Source organism: Mixophyes fleayi, chromosome 10, assembly GCF_038048845.1.
Source record: "Mixophyes fleayi isolate aMixFle1 chromosome 10, aMixFle1.hap1, whole genome shotgun sequence".
In the NCBI taxonomy this organism is placed as follows: Eukaryota; Metazoa; Chordata; class Amphibia; order Anura; family Limnodynastidae; genus Mixophyes; species Mixophyes fleayi.
In genome coordinates, this window is record NC_134411.1 from 34,160,031 (window position 1) to 34,178,339 (window position 18,309).

Consider the following 18,309-nt stretch of genomic DNA (forward strand, 5'->3'; position numbering starts at 1 on the left):
CACATCCCAGGGCCTCACACTCATTCCATAGTGTCTCACTCCCCTCATTCCAGACTGCCCCCCTCATTCTACACCCCCCCCCCTCATATTATTCCATAGTCTTACCCCCTCCTTCCATGGGCCCTACACCCCTGTCTGTCCCATCCTCCCCGTACAGAGCCAGTGCTGACACATCTGCCCCCTCCTATGCAGCACTACCCGCCCTGACCTCCGGGAGACACTCACCTGCCCATCTCCCGGTCCTCGGGCCCACCTGCGCTCCACTCCCCAGCACCCAGACCCGGACACCGCACAGCAGGCTCCATGCGGCCCTCACCCCCCACCAGCAGGCAGCCAGCACCCCCAGGTACCAGAAGAAGCCGGCACAGGGCGCCGGGAGCCCAGCCAGCAGGTCTGAGGCCATGTCCCCGTCAGTGCGTGTGACCAGACCCGGAAGAGCGGCCGCACACCGTGTGTGAGAGGTAACTGTCACCACACAGCCACGCCCACCCCGCCTACAACTCGCCGCTCCATAGGCTGAGCCTGATGTCACTTTCCTGTTCAACGCCTCTTCCTTCTCTCATTGGTCCGGGAGCCTTCAATCTTTATTGGCTGATTGTACAATCAATCAAGGAATCCCGCCTTAACGTTACAGTCTGCTAGTCTGATTGGATAGCTGTTGCCATGGCTACCCCACCTTCAACACCCTGGTGACATTCTCAACCGTTCTGTTCGCCAGAAACATTCCTATTGGACAATAGGTTCCTGTCGTCTAGCAACCCTTGTCTCCTCCGCCCCCGCACTAAAGCGACCTCATTCATAAAAGGGCCTGGAGAAGCTGCAATCTGATTGGCTCAGACGATCCTGTTACTATGAATGGACTGTGCGGTGACTGGTGGAGCCGGTGGCACCAGATTGAGCTGTACAGAGGGGAGGGGGAAGGGGAGAGGGGAGGGGTGAGCTGGGCATTATCACTGCCTGCTATGTGTGGCATATTATTATTATTATTATTATTATTATTATTTATTTATGGCATAGGTACCAACTGTTCCTATGTTTTCAGGGACAGTCCCAGCATTTAATCATTTTTATCTGATTTTTTTTTCCTCTGTGTATATCCCTACTTTTGAAAATATCATGCCTGACCAATTGCATATAAATTCTCTTACCTGTTTTTTAGATGCAATTCTTACAGTCTAAATTTATATAGGCCTCATAAGATAACATTTGTGGAAGATGAGTATTTACAATGCAATACAGTAAATTACATTCACATTCAGTAAACATGATACCATGGAGATTGTAGTGCACCCTAGAGACAGTATCACCCGTGGATGGCGTAGACTTAGCAGCACGGTGTCCCTGGAATTCTTACTAAAATGTTGGCACGTTTGGCCTGGTTGTAGACCGTCAGTAAATTTGCTAATAGTCAGTAAAAATCTTAAATAAAAGTTTTGTTCATCAGTAAAAGAAATTATATATTAATGACCAAAATATGACTCCAACTACTCAAAGTGTCCAATACATCGTTAGACCCATATTCCCTGTTTCTGAGTTCCCGCTCTATTGCTCATCGTTTATTTAAGTTTAAAGTAGTTGTTCATTTCTCCCCCATGGTCCGTCCTTGTAGTGATCCTGATGTCACAGTATATTCGCGGTGTCTGTATTGCAGGTAAGGCCATGACAGACGCTGATGCCTTCTATGGCCTGGTCAGTGTGAGCAGTTTATGTCGATGGTAGGATGCCATGGTGTCATCTGACGCTTCTCTCCAAATGTGTGCGCTTTCCATTTTGGGACCCATGACAAATATTATGTTACCCATTTCTGGGCTAGAGGTGGCTGCATTTGGTGGTTACAGATCATTTCTAGTATTGGCAATAGGAGCGTTGGCACATAATGTCTCCTTATCAACAGAATGGGCTCTGCATTGTACACCAGCCACCAGAATGGTCTCTGCTTTGTATACCGGCCATTAGAATAGTCTCTACTTTGCCTATAATAACCAATCAGATTCTAGTTATCATTTATTTAGTACATTCTACAAAATGACAGCTAGAATCTGATTGGTTGCTATAAGCAACATCTCCACTTTTTAAGCCCACCGGAAACTTGCAGCTTGATAAATATAATCCCTGGTGCACACATATTACCAAGAGGAGTGGGAAGAGGGTTCCTATATATACTTCCTGTTAGGCCTTCACTTGGGAAGTGTAGAGTAGACTTTTAAGACCATGGTAAACTTTAGCACAATAGATGTATTTAAAATTCCATGTTCTTGACACAAGCTCAGCACTCTGTTCTTACCTCCAAAATTGGCTCTGCCCTGTATACTGCTTACAACGCTGGTCACTATATTGTATACTGGTCATCTGGTTGTGGCTCCACATTATACAGTCATGAAACGGAGCTGCATTGTATACAGGTCATTTGGTATTCTATTGTTTTATTATTATGACTCTGAAATAACAACGTTAATACACTTTACTAGCTGTGTAAAACAATAACCAAAACCATATATGTGCTGTATATTTTGACTATTTCTTTGCCCCAAGTCTGAGGTCTCTGGATTTTAGAAAAATCTCTCCCTCTTGTAGCCAGTACAGGACATCCTACCGATTTCTTAGCCTAGCCAAATGCATTTTATATCCTCTGCATTAAGGATATATTAAAGGAAGCTTACTGTATTTACTATAGTTGATTTTGAAATTGCTTAAGATTTGTAATCTGTCAGATTCCTTTATTATAATGGTGAGGGAGACATGTCACATTGGGATATTTAGCTGCAGATCTACAAATATGGACATTTTATTGTCTTCTGCCTACTGATTTGCACTTAATTGAATGGTTATTTTACAAATTACGGAAGCATAAGTTTGGGGATTGAGGGGATCCATGCCCAGTTTTCAGTGTAAAGTTGCTTTGGTGGAACTGCAATATAATTTCACAACTTTATTGAGAAAGGAGAAGCCTAAACCCAGTCTCTCCAAGCTGCATTGCCAGAATCCTCAATTTACGCTGTCAAAAGTCATTTCAGTGTCAGTGGAGGGGACAGAGGGGGATCTGACCGGCTCTAGAGTATAAATGTAGAGCGTGTTATCTTGGGTGTTGCCATGGTGGACGAATCCAACCTAGGCGGGATGATTTATGGTAGATGGGTACAACTTCCTTCTACTGGTGAGAATATCTGCTAAAGACTTAACTCATGTAAGAGTCTGTTGGCCAATGGCAGGTCATGGTCTGTTTGCAATAAATAGATATGTTGCTTTAAAAATGAAGTGTATGATTCAATGTATCTTTTCAAATGTATAATCCATTTCAAAGCAATGTGCCCTGAATGACACATTTGTGGCCTTTCAATATATATATATATATATATATATATATATATATATATATATATAGGTCGTCAAGTCACCAGAGTTCAGCAGCGGAATTAGACTTTATTTTCGGGGGGGAATTTAGCATAGTCATGCCCCTTCTTTCACCCTGATTGATGGGCAGCTCCCCCTCCTTCACTTTCAATGGACCTACTGGTTGATAAACAAGCAGAGCTCCCCGGCCGATCTGAAATTGCCACTTTCTGGATCCACAGCTGCCAGCGTGGTGAGACATATAGTCAGTAATTAGAATTTTTATTGACCAAATATTTCTCTCCTGCTTTTTTAAAAACTTTTTTTAATTCCTTTTTCATATAAACCGATGTACATTGTTATTACTTTCATCGTGAGATAACATTATCTGTATTTTTACCTACCCGGGTACATGAGCCAAGACTGATGGTAACTGACACACTGTAACTCTTAAACTGAGTACACACTATTGCATCTTACTTCAGATGCAATTTCTGTAACGATTTCGCCAACGAATGAAGGTCCCGATGATCATGCAGATCCATGTGTACACAACTACGTGATTTACAGTCAGATCTGTGATCTTCATCTTTCATAACCATCTGCTGAAAAGATCGTGACTCTGTACACTCTACAGATATCCGCCTACATTGCTGGTGGTGAGTGCCTACACACTGCCACGTTTGTCCGACATCGTTCCATTGCTGATAGTGATTTTTAGTAGTTTAAAAAACCAAACCAACAGATACAATGCGCTTTGGTAGGATAAAACATGATCGTGGGAGTGTACACACTAATGTGACATCTGATCGAATGGTAGTTTATCGTGTGATCTCCACGATAATTGTATCAGTGTGTACCCAGCTTAACTGGCCTCTTGCATTCTCCAACCACCTATTACACTAATAGAAGAGGACCAACTAAGAGAGTATCTTCTGCTGCAAGATTACAGTTTCCAGTATCACATGTGTGTTTTAGAAGCGAGTAGTGGCTACCACTCTATTATTACATTTTTTTCTTATTTATTTATTTTTTTACTTTTTATTTATAAAAGAAACTGATGTAAAAAGCATAATAAACAATTAACAAGTAACAAAGTTGTTTCTTGGCTTTTTTTTTTTTCCAAACAGATTAATCAGGGGTCGGAAAAAGGGGGAGGAAGAGGAGCACAGATACATAACAGGTATAATTAATAGACAAATCACAGATTTAAAAAGTTAGTAAGTTAGCAATGGGATATCAGACCTCATTAAGGTAATCAGTTCGGTCACCTCTAAGGAGGATCCGCTGACAGCCCTAAGTATGCTCACTAAAAGGTTTGAGCAGCTAAAGTTGGGAGGGCTTCCTGAATGAGGTCTGATAGCTGCATATCCCACAGGGCCATGCTCAAAAGCTTACAATCTAAAGGACAATGGGAGTTTAATACGTGAGGGTAAGTGTCACATATTGCATATTGGTCCAGCCAGATTGCAAAGGTAAAAGTGCTTAGAGGACTATATGATCCGGCCATACAGCAATGTTGGTCAGAAGCTTGAATGAAATGATTGTTAATAAAATAAAATAACAAAAATTAGGTTTCTGTTATTCACAAATCTTTGATGTTTTAAAGCATGCCAATATAGTTTTATTTTAATATTCATTAGGATGTGTGGAGGAGAAAGTCTCTTCCGGTCCTGTATTTTCTGTGACATCACTTGACAAGGAAATTTTGAGGGAGAATCGTCGTCCATTCTCCTAACTCATCCTACAATGCCAGTAGATGTGCAGACATGGAAACGCTTCTCTTATAGATCCTGACAGAACTGCTGATGTAAGCCGGACAGAGTACAACAGTATCTCTCAATATCTCAGTTTTCTCTGATAAACGTAGTTATTTTTTAACAAAAGATCTCAAAGTCCATGTGATATTAATCTGGTCCCCACGTTCTTTTGATCTTTAGTAACCGGGAAGAAGGAATGTCACTTATATACACTGGAAATGCTATACGTAAACTTCTCTTGTAACATATAAAATGGCTTGTTACATCTAAACTCATTTGGTAAAATAGATTTCTTTTGAATTAGAGTGTTGCATGAACCCTTTGGTGAAAACATTTACAAAGTAACCCCAATACTAATGCCTTGCTTCTTGCCCCCATCACAATGGCAATCATTATTCATCATCATTTATTTATATAGTGCTACTAATTCCGCAGCGCTGTACAGAGAACTCACTCACATCAGTCCCTGCCCCATTGGAGCTTACAGTCTTAATTCCCTAACATACAGATAGACACAGACATAGAGAGAGAGACTAGGGTCAATTTTTTGATAGGGGCCAATTAACCTACTAGTATGTTTCTGGATTGTGGGAGGAAACCAGAGCACCCAGAGGAAACCCACGCAAACACGGGGAGAACATACAAACTCCACACAGATAAGGCCATGGTCGGGAATTGAACTCATGGCACCAGTGCTGTGAGGCAGAAGTGCTAACCACTGAGCCACCGTGCTGCCCATTATTGTTCTAGAATCTTTGCATCTGCAGCTCGTAATATTGCAATGTAGATGGAAGATGGGCACAGACATAGGGATTGGAGCATACTTCAATTTGGGCCTTCCTTTTCTATCTTTAATGTTATACACAGGAGGAAGAATTATACAAACTCTCACCTGTATGCTGTCTACCCAGAAAGCTGCCATGTTTAATTCCATGAAGGTAGTGCATGTTATTTAAATTGCAGAAATGTAGAAGGGGATATAAAGGCAAATCAGCGCAGAGAAGCCTAAAGCTTCATAGATCTGATTGACTCACTTGCAGTCTCATAGGTAACAAAAATGCAATACACAGATCATTGTAATGAAATATAGGAACAGAAGCAATAATATTATAGCAAAATTGAAAGGAACATCTGACACGACATGCTTTAAAACATAAATATCAAAATTTCCTTTGCCGTTAAGTTATCTGTTGACATATAATAGTGTATTGTATTAGAAGATTGCTCTGTTATTGTTATTCAACGGGCATTCTGTGGCCCCTACCAAGCACATAAACTGGCACATTACACAATTTTGTAGGATTTGGTATGTCAAAATCATAGTTGCTAACTGTCCGGAATTTTCAGGGGTGTCCATGTACAATTTGTCCCTGCCAATGTCCCTATTTTTCTATATTGACCAAATGTACGATACGCCTAACAGTAGTCCACGCAGCATTGCCCATGTGGGGATAGGAAGAGTTGGAGAGCAGCCAAGCACTGTCTAAAATTATAGCCACGCTCCCATGTATGCTGGTCATGCCCACTGGCGGCGTGGTGTGGAAACCCCCCTTTACAAATCCTGCGTTTGCCCCTGCTTGGGGGGGGGGGGGTCAGAAGATGGCTGGGGTAATGCGAGCATTGGGGTAAGGCGAGCATTGGGGGTAAAGGGCTGCACAGGAGTCGAATGCCTATTTACATCCACTGATCTTCAAAACTCGGGGCAGGGGGTAGGAAGATAGGATAAAGAAACCTTATAAGCAATCACATAATAGTCTTAAATCACTAACTTGAATTATGTGAAAAATATTGTTAGCATCTAAAAAAACAGAACAAATATAAAAAAATATTATTTATTTCCTCAGGTGATCACAAGCAAGGCTTGAGCGATAGTCAATTACTATCGAGGAGACTAAGACCAAACCCCTTCGTGTAGGAGGAAAACACAACTACTTTGTGTCTGCAGATTATCATTTTATTACAATTGTTTTATATCACAACCAACTGACATACGTACTTGTCATTGGCACATTGAGCCACTTCAGCAGAATGGCTGACCAGCTGCCTGTACACAATGGGGGCAGCCATTTTGTGGGCTGGACCAATATTCATGAGGATGTGACCTATCAATTCACTCGGAACCAGTGACAAGAAGTTTGTTCAGGCCATAAAATCCACCCCCAGTTAGGGTAAAACAGTTATAGGACCTTTTCCCATTGTCCTGTTAATTTGGGTTGATCACGAGTTTGCATCATGGGAAGTTACAGATTTTGGGTGTAAAAAAAAAGGGACTGTCCAGAGCACACCAGGACCCATCGAAGACCTAGACGCGAGGTGCAACGTAAATTGATAGGCCGCATTGCCATGAATATAGCTTCAAGATGGCTGCTTCCACTGTGTGTTGGTGATGAATCCACATTCATATGACCAGCGCATTCTCAGTGTTGTATTATTGGTTGACTAGTCAGCTGTATGAATAACTGTCCCCAGTTTTCGTAGAATGGAAGTAAAACAAACTATCCATAAATGGCAAAAGTCCTACAAGACACAGGGAAGTCCGCATGCTCCACAATTCCAAACACGTATGTGCACGTCCGATTTTCAGTCACGGTCCACAAAAATCCAACTCTTTTAAAATAATATAAAAAAAATAAGATTTTTTTTTAATCGGTCGACTGCGTTCTCTCCAACATTCTGTAAAAACTGTTAAGAGATAAAAAAAAATAAAAAATATATACATTAATCATTTTTGATGTATGCACAATTTTTATCCTATAAATTTTAAATAGTGCTTAATGTTACTTTAGATAAAAATGAATGAAAATAATAATGTAACCTGCTTTTTTTTTTTTAACGGAAACTGATAACACCCACAAAGGTTCGGGGTCTGTGCGCTGGGCCAGGGGTCAAAGTGGATATTTAGAAGTGGCGTTATGGAAAATGTAATGGGAATGTAACTGAATGGAAAATAATAGTGATATGATGAAGGCAGTAAGAGAATTGACGGCATGGTATTCACCGTTTACCCCCCACTTCCACCACTGGTCCTATCTATGCACCCCAGAACAAGACATCTTATACTAAAGGAATCTAGCAGGAAGACACTCGCTGAAGAGTACAAAGCAATTGTCCTCACTCCGCTCGTTACTGCAGCACTACAAATATATTACATTGCAATATAGTGTGGGCTTATATTTTAAAATGTGTACATTAAACAAGACCTTGTCTTATCGAGTCACCTTTACATACAGTACTTCCCATCATAGCCGGATCATACATTATGCCCAAATTTTGAAAGAAAAAAAAATCTGCAAAATTGATCAACCACATCAGCAGGTGCGAGGCCAGCTTTAAACAAATTATTAATATTTAAAGTAATGGTTGTCATGTGTAAGCTGTGTTGTCTCTTTTCCTGCAGGCTACACAACAAAGAAGCAAGTTCCCAAAATAGTACTCAGTGATCACAAGGAGATATTCCAGCTTGTTGCAAAACAATACAAATATAATTGCACTTTATACAATGATCTGCAGACTTAGGTCTAAAGTCCAATAAACCAAGTTTGATTTTGCATTTGTTATTTATCAGTGCCAGTCGCAGGTACAAGCTGTAATCAATGTCCAATACTATATACTCCTGGTTCACGTTGTGGTTTGTTAGTTAAACCTGCTTGTACAACTACCACTTTGGACAATGGCGACTGTTGCTGTATTTAAAAACATAAATAAAGTTCTTTGAAAAAAAAAAAAAAAAAAAGACCCAGTAACCTGCATATAGTAAGTGCCTGGGGAGGTTAACCAGACAAGAATGAGGAATAATTTATCAATCATGTACCCATCATGTGCGCGCACAATATGCTGATATGATCATCGGGCATTATTCTGTGATGTATTTTAAATGCTGATCTGTTATGTTTATTGAACAAATATGAATTTACTTTTTCTTTTAATGTGGACCTTGCACAGTAATGATGTTTTGAATTGAGTACATCTCATATATATATATATATATATATATATATATATATACATACACACACACACGCATGCATGTATACATACATACAGATTGATATAAGCTTACATGACATTATTTCAGGCAATTAGAAGACACTGCATTTCACGTTAAAAATTGAAATTACAATATAAAACAGCTAGCTCTCCAGCTTTTGTGGAACTAACAGTCCCAGCATGTCCTGAACACTTGGACTTGTTCCACAACAGCTAGAGTCACAGGAGATCTATCAGTTTACTTGTGAGATTGTATTTCTCTTCAGATATCACTCCCATCACTTTATCAGTAATGGTACCAGTGTCCTCAGAGAGACAATGTATAATATAGAAGCAGTAGAGAGATGTAACTTTACCTGGTTTTCATCTGTTTCACAGAACCACAGGACACACTGGTTACATCAATAGACCTAAGCCAAAACAATGCAGAGAAATCAGAATCCTGCAACATTGTATCCATCCTGTCTATACTGAAGCTTCTCCTCTGATCAGTACATGGGAACACAGCAGAGCAGCTGACTGACCAGCCAATGAGAGGAGGGGATACACTGCAGGAATATATCCCATCATTCCTAGCGCCTCCAACTCCCAGCATGCAAATGGATCACCACATCCTTAACCCTTTCATTCCTCTGTAGCTCTTGCGTCACAAGAACCCTGTACATGTACAAAATATACATGTGTGTTTTTTTCTAGACATGCACCATCAAATCATACATGGATAAATGTTTCTCTGCACACTAACAAAATATATTTATACTGACTCCAGATGCCATATGTTTGACAAATAAAATTTTACTTTTATTTCTGCTCTCTCTCTCTCTCTCTCTCTCTCTATATATATATATATATACATATATACAAAAAAATATAGATGCCAGAAATATATCACATTCATCACACTTTGCTGATGGGCCTTTAGTGCTAAAATAATCGGTGCAGATGTAGCAATTCTGTTATACCGAGGGATAATATATAACTATATATTATAATATATAATGCTCTGCTGGTAGATATAGAATAAAAAAAATTTAGAGAGTCTTGTGACCATATAATATTTAAATTCCATCACCAGCACTTGTTTGCACACGTGGCCTACTTATTCTCATTGCATCTCAACCTAATAGTATATATTTAATCATAAATAAATTAAGATTTTCCTACTACCACTTCAGAAACAATTTTTTTTAATATTTAAAAATAAAAATAAGTACGGGTATTTTTGTTTATTTTATAAAAAAAATATCCCTAAAATGCATACGTTCAGATACCCAATCCCCACCATTACATACATTACACCAAGGCTGATGGTAGATTGTTACAGCAACGTACACACTTTCTACATAGCCATCCTCTGTTTATTTTTCATTTAACAAGTCTTAATATAAGTTATATTACTAAATAGTTTAATTTAGCACAAAAAACACAAATCCGTTCAAGTCCCAAACCCAACTACTGTTATATCCAATCGTTTCTCAATCACTCAGACCCTAACTTCCTGCAGGACGTCCAAAACCCATTCATTAAAATGTACATTATTTCCTCAGGGTCCCCTTCCACATTGTACAATTTTCTTCAATGGAAAAGGGCAGCAGAATTCAGCCAACCACTTGGAACTAATGTTACTATGTATACACAGAGGCAGACATGACCTACATATCAGCACAGGCAAAGGTAAACTAAGGAATTTATTACAATCTAATATTTTCCCATGTACCGTGATACAACAAATGCAACATGTTTTCCTGGTAGCGTCACAGAAATACTTTACATGCCTTCGTAAATACCAACACAGATCGATTCAATGGTTAGCTGTAGTACAGTTATTACTCTGATTAAATAGTGAAGCCTCTAGTGTCCAGCAACAATTAAAATAAAACATATTTATGAATAAAAAAAAAAAAAAACAGTTTTTCTTTTGACCAATTTTGAAACATTCACTTTATTGTACATTTAAACAGGTACTGACGTCAGTTGGTTTTGCATTTTACAGCTAAATAATTATATATATATATATATATATATATATATATATATATATATATATATTTATATATATGTGTGTGTGTGTGTGTGTACATTGCAAGTATTTTCCTTTGTTTCATATATAAAGACATGAATGTCTATAATGTTCCCAAAACATGTTTTAACCATTGTCATATCAAATATTAATTCTGTATGTACCGAATGCATCAACACTTTCTCAACATAAACTCCTTTACAAAACAGAAACGCTATCAATGTTTTATTATGCAACAAACTACGCACCCAACGTTCACCGGATTTATTTTGAACCATCGGAAAACGATGGGTCAACTGCACGGAGTGCGAAGGTAGCGTCTCTTAGCCTAAAAATAGATTTATACAATGTTTAGGAATTCCCACCGATATATTTTAACGTCAAGAGTTGATTGTCCACGTTAGGCCGTGGTTACAAGTGCACAAAATATATTTCTATGTGACGTATTTATAATTATAAAAGACAGCATCAGCTTCGTAAGAAAAACAACATACAATTGTCATTTGATATGTTTATACAAGAAGATTTGTATTTTAAGGAGGCCTAAGGCTTTTATTTGGCAGCAAAAAATATTTAGAAAAAAAAAACAACACTGTGGTTTCTGTATGCGGCCCCCAATCTCTGACATTTTGCACCTCTTTTAATTGATACATTAAAATTGGTTATTTCTGTCCAATTTGTAAACCAGAGCTTAAACAGAGCCTCTAAAAATCAAGCACCAAACTGAAACATTTGAATACCAAAGTACGATAACTTAAATTCATATTTACATGGATTTTGAGGATATAAAGTATTTTTTTTAAAAACTTCCCAAGTTGAGAACAGTGATAGATTGTCCAAAGCTTTGCATACGTCCACCAAAAACATACAGGATTCTCCAGCAATATTTTTTTTGCAATCACTTTACAGATGGGAGGATTCAACAAGCAGATCACAGATTTATTTATTTTTTCAATTAACTCATCCCTACTACTTTGTGATCAGCTGTAAACTGCTAGACACCCATAGGAAAAAAATAACTAGATACATAAAATAAAATGCATTCTACCCCATGGTAGAGAACAACACAATTAATGCAACAGCCGCCAACAAATTAACCAATTTGATAATTATTACTTTATTGACAGATCAGTTTGGAAGCATTAATCTGAGATCAAACAGCCAACACAGCTTAAAAAAAAGTCATCAGCACCATGCAAAAATTAATAACAAAATAACATTTTATCTCTAGACTTGAATTTAGAGGGTTAAAATATTAGACATGTTTTGTCATACTATATTAGGCCGAAATACATTACTTCTATATTTTTTTCTAAGTGCTACGCATAACAGCATTTAAGTATTACTCAATCACATATATATTTTTTTTATTAACATCATTTTCAAACTTCCAAAAAGGCTCCCTTTGTCCACAAAAGAAGTAAAGTTAGTTTTCTATCAGATGTTAGACATTATAAGTCAGTATGACTGCATACTGAATAGGTTTATAGTTTCCTGCATATATTACTGCCAAACAGATGCATTTAATGTAAGATTTAAAATCTAACACCAACTGCAATGCAACAAATGCGATTACAGTATGCTCTGTGATGAAGATTGTGATATATTATACATATATATTTGTACAATAACTCTTATCAGCCCCTGGAATCACAAACTGTAACTACCCAGAACAATAGCATTGTCTATGACGTCTATTTAGCAAATGATCTGCTCATGCAAACAGGAGGTAACCCTTTCTTAGTCATTGATGGGTTAAATATATATTTTATTTTACATATTGGTCATTTTACTAGTGGGAAACTCTGCATGGTTCCTCACATTCATTTTATATCATTTACATTCTGGGAAAGTATGGAGAGATGGTATAGAAATTAATATCTCTAGATGGCCAGTTTATAGGGCATTTCCTAGCAAAATACAAATGATAATTTCAAACGTACAACGTTTTATAAATAATATACAAGAAAGACAAATGTACTACATTAAAAAAAGTAAATTAGCTAAAGCTACTCATACATTTTTTTTTTACTTAACTGAATTTATTTTATTTAGTTTTCTCTAATGTCGTCATAGAAAACTTTTAGTCCAATGCAAAGCTGATTTTTTTTGGACATATAATATAAAACAAAAATAAGTAAAATGCCTTAAAATGAAATTTTTACAAGTTAAAACATCTACGAATAGCCTGCTATAATTTAACAGAGTCATAAAAGAAAACAGATAAAATGTTTAATAAATCCCAACAACATATATAGGGTTAAAATAACATTTACTGTCTCCCGTTCCTTCCCTCTTGGCCTTAACACTTTTCTTACCTTTTTAAAAATAAATGGAAACATTGATAATTATCTGGGTTTAATTTAAATCTGTCTATTGTATTCCATACCCTCATACAACTTGTTACTTTATATAACCTGAAAAGTTTATTGTTATTGGTTGACATTATTAATTACGAGTCCTCGGCTTACTTACCTGCAGATTAGAAATTATAAAATCTATTATATGAAGGTTATTTAATTTTTTTCCCCACCTGCATTTTTTCGTCAATTTTTTTTAGCTGATTTACTGTGTTAAATAACTCCAAAATACTCACTTACAAGTAGTCTAGACTTACACGGTCCCTGCGTGACGTACTTCACGATATAGGGGAAGCTACCAGGGAAATAAGGAGATGTAGTTCTATAGCTGAGGGGTTAAAGTATTTGATATTTATTTTAAATATTAGATTAAATTTGGCCTGTTCAAATTCCCTTCAAAATGACTCAATACTGCAGTGACATAATAAGGTCAAAATAATGTTACTTTTTTTGGACTTATTTAATGAGAGCACATCGACGTCCATCTGACTCACATGAAATTATATGTCTAATATCCTTGCTTTTATTTATTTTTTATTTTTTTTGGTGAAGAATTGCGTGTTGGGCGTCGATAAAACTTATGCGGCAAAAATTCTCCTGCTCAATAATTCTGGGGTGTTATAATATTTTATTGTTCACAATGGTCTTAAAAAAAATCCTCTACTAGTTTATCAAAGCTGTTAACTTGTCTACTGTACAAAACTGCCTTTGTTACAGAATCATAAATATATATATATATATATATATATATATATATATATATATATATATATATATAAATTTATATTTATTTGTATACATATTACTTTTTCATTTTGCACATATTTTGGGGGTTTTCCCCCTCTGTCTGATTTTATCCTCGCCTTGCTGATTGGAAAATGCAGAATTTGTCTAGTATATTTCTTTTTAAACAGAAATGACTGGTGAAATTGTCTATTCTATCCCCTTAACCAAATTTTTGCAGCAGTTCCCCTTTTTATTTTTAAACTACTCAATGCCTGTTGAACTCTTGTCCTCCCCTCATTTGCATAAAATGCCGTTGGCATTAAACCGGAATGCCGCGAGGAAATGGAAAATGGTGCCTAGCGAAATCTATGCAGGTGTGTCGCATATAGCCAAGATAATAGCAATGTATTTTATTATATTACAAAATAAAATGAAAAAAAAAGGTTAATTCACGGCAGGGTTACCAAATTAGCCATGTACATGTGAAATGCACATGTTACATGGTTTCATTGCAATTATTTGGCATGTGTGCTGAATGTATGTATAGGAAAACTGAAGCCATGCCTGGTGTATATGGTTCATCGAATAACATTTATTCAGACTTATAACTACATTTAATCAGCCACAGCATCCGGTGCATGATTGCATGGCGATTTTTTTTCATTAAAACACAATAATAATAATAGTAATAATTTGCAAAATATTTCGCGTATAGTATTTCCCTAAATCCAGATCTTTAAATTGCTTAAGTAGTTAATGAGTTTTATGTTTATTTTAGATTACCTTGTTCGGCTGTTCCTGCAGAATTTAGAACTCAATGCTTGTCAGACACTAAACAAAAATCCCATTTTGCAAAAAATGCAAAAACTAAACTTTTTATTTTAATCTTTGAAAGAGCACGTCAAACCCTGCATATGCCATAGCTGTCCCTTGAGGGGGAGGCAGGTTTACTGTCCCTGCTGTAGCTAAAGAACATAGCTGCTGATTAAAGTGCAAGAAGCTCTATTGCCAATGAAATTGGCTACTTCTATATTGCTTTGGCCTCTACTTTAAAGCGTTATCACTAGTACCCACCCTGGCGGTAACTCATGCCAGCGGTAAGATTTGCCGGATAAGCTACCTTTGCCTTTGCCTGTTTAACAAGTACTGAGGCAGTACCTGTCCGGTCATCTCAGGATGGCAAAGACAAAGAATAATATTTTTGGGAATTTAACATATTTTTTCTATTATTATTTTTACTTTTTTTTTCATTTTGTTTAAATGAGTGGAACCGAAGGGCAAAAATCTGAACTTTCATTTCACCGCGCATCATCCTTATTGTCCTAGTTTGATAAATAGGCCCCAAAATTCATAAAGCAATGGCGTCCTGTACTTGCCTGGTAAAAATATATACAATACAATAATTAAAGGTAAGGTATCCAGGGCCGTAAGGAGGGCCGGTGCGTCCGCCCAGGGCGCAAGCCCGTGGGGACGCAACAGCTGTCCACAATTTACCCATGCTGCTCCAGGTGTATATGTATGTGGTGCTGAGACGGGGCAGCACCGCATTTCAACAGCTGCCCAGAGAGAAGATGAAAGGGCGCCCCGGCTCCCTGCAGCGTTGTGACGTCACAACGCCGTCAGTGGAGAGGAGACGAGAGGAACCAGTTAGGCAAAGGAAGAAAGACGAAGTGGCAGAAAAGGTGGGAATGAAGAAAAAAGAAGACAAGGTAATTACTTCTGAAATAAAGGAGGGAGAAGGGTCTGGAGAAAACAGGGGAGAGGGGACTGGATTAAACACACTAAGGAGGGGGCTGGAGAAAAAGGGGTAGAGGGGACTGGAGAAAACACGTTGGAGAGCGGTCTGGAAAGAAGGCGGGAGGATGGAGAAAACATGCTGGAGAGGGGGGTGGAGAGAAGGGGCTGGAGAAAACGGGGGAGAGGGGACTGGAAAAAATGGGGGAGAGGGGACTGGAAAAAACACGCTGGAGAGGGGGTTGGAGAAAATGGGGGAGAGGGGGCTGGAGAAAAAGGGGGAGAGGGGGCTGGAGAAAACGGGGGAGAGGGGGCAGGAGAAAATGGGGAGAAGGGGCTGGAAAAAACACACTCGAGAGGGGGCTGCAGAGAAGGGGCTGGAGAAAACAGGGGAGAGGGGGCTGGAGAAAATGGGGGAGAGGGGGCTGGAGAGATGGGGGAGGATGAAGAAAACACGCTGGAGCGGGGGCTGGAGAGAAGGTGGGGAGAGAGCCTGGATAAAATGGGGGAGAGGGAGACTATAGAAAACACGCTGGAGAGGGGCCTGTATACAATAGCGGAGAGGGGGCTGTAGAAAACATGGTGGAGAGGGGGCTGGAGAGAAGGGGGGATGGAGAAATCAGGGGGGAGAGGTGTTTAGGATGACAGCTTGTCTTCACAGCTTGTTACTTAAAACAGTTATGTCAGAGATGATCTATTCTCTTGGCAAGAAATTAAAAGTTAGGGGATTCAGGGGGCTGCGGGTTGAAGGGGGGATTTTCTTTGTTGGCCATAAATATATGCCACATAAATACTACAAAACATAAGTGATTAAGTATAACTATATATTTTTTTTTATATATATATTCAAAAGAAGATGATGTTTTAGAAATAGGTCTTTTTATTAAATGCCTAGCCCTATACAAGAGCTGTTAGTAATTTAATGTCTGAGCTGACAGGGGTGGGGTTGGGATAGGTCTGTTTATTAAATGGGAATGTTATCAATTTACTGTTTGTGCCGCTGGCAGCGGGGGGGGAATCATGTTGGCTTAATAAATGGTAACGGTAATAATTTAATGTTAGGGGTAGTGGAGGTATAATAGATCCACATAATAAATTGGTATGCTATTTAATGTTGGGGCTGGTTGGGAGGAGGATTAATAATCATGGGTGCTGTTACTTTAATAGCTGTATGGGGGGGGGGGATAGGCATATTTATTAAATGGGAATGTTATCACTTAAATTATGGGGCTGATTGGATGGATGGAGGCCTGTTTATTAAATAAAAAAAGCTACTGATTTAATGTCCAACTGGTTGAGGGGGAGGGAGGTCTAGATTGTTCACTCACTTTCCGGGAGGTGTATAGTAACTATCATCGTCATCAACAACATTTATTTATAAAGCGCCAGCAAATTCCGTAGCGCTTTACAATAAGGGAAAAGCATAGTAATAGACAATACTGGGTAATACAAAGAGATGAGAAGGCCCTGCCCGCAAGCTTACAAAACTATTCATTTTCTAAACGGGACCCCAACATTCCAGGATCCGGCCAAGCACCAACGGAGCGTAAGACTCCAGCAGCGGCACCAGGTAGTCAGAACTACAAGAACAGGTAGGAGAACGCAGCACAGGATTGGAGAGTGGTCTTACGCTTGTAGAGGGCTAGGCCCGCCCCCACCGTAGGACGGCTAAACCTCCCCAGCAGTGCGCCAGTGCTATGAGACAGCATCATCTTCCACCAAGAGGGTGGGGAAGGGAGGCACCAGAGTTCTCTGTTGCATAGGGCACTATAATATCTAGTTACAGCTAAATATCTGACAGTGTCACCAAATCTTATACATCTTTTCCTGCTCTACATGTAATTTTGATGCATAAAGCACTCAGACATTGGGGCGTAAGGCAGCCTGCGTCTAACCTCTCATTTATTGCATTCCTTGCCTGACAAAACAATGGAGATTTTTTTTTGGCTCAGCCAATCAATATTCATGGAATACAACCTATAAATTCACCAAGAACCAGTGCCTGCTGATTATGGTGACCACACACATTATGTTGTCACAGGCAACACCTACATGTCTCATTAGATTGGACATTGATCCTGACAATCACTCTCTAACCGATTGGCAGGATGTCGACTGCACAGTAATCAAATATCTAAACAGACAACACATAACTAAACCTATGTTTACATGCTCTGTGCTGCTACTGTATTGTTACAGCTACAGTCACCTTTTTACATTTCTGCATGATCTGGGTCATGTTTCGGGCAAGCTATGAATATTCATGAGTATTAATGAGAGCGTGGATAGCCCACATCAGTGACATCATCAAGCTGCCAGCTTTCAGCTCATTGGCTCTGAATACTCACATGACATCGGTGTCACAGGAACCTCTGTCTGCACCAACAGTTAA

At 38.7% G+C, this 18,309-nt stretch overlaps 1 protein-coding gene and 1 long non-coding RNA gene across 3 annotated transcripts in view; both read right to left on the reverse strand.

The window, feature by feature from the left end:
• Positions 1-486, reverse strand: part of HSD17B12 (hydroxysteroid 17-beta dehydrogenase 12) — a 43,777-nt gene extending 43,291 nt beyond the window's left edge. The window contains exon 1 of the mRNA XM_075188369.1: positions 226-486. Coding sequence (XP_075044470.1) covers positions 226-403 — 178 coding nt within the window. The 5' untranslated portion in view covers positions 404-486. The remainder of the gene's footprint in view (positions 1-225) is intronic.
• A 6,420-nt stretch (positions 487-6,906) lies between these two features.
• LOC142103963 (uncharacterized) overlaps positions 6,907-18,309 on the reverse strand; it is a 55,665-nt gene continuing 44,262 nt past the window's right edge. For both annotated transcript variants that reach the window (XR_012679475.1, XR_012679474.1), the window contains exons 3-4: positions 9,434-9,487; positions 6,907-7,772 (exon numbers count right to left, since the gene is read on the reverse strand). This is a non-coding gene — a long non-coding RNA (uncharacterized LOC142103963). The remainder of the gene's footprint in view (positions 7,773-9,433; positions 9,488-18,309) is intronic.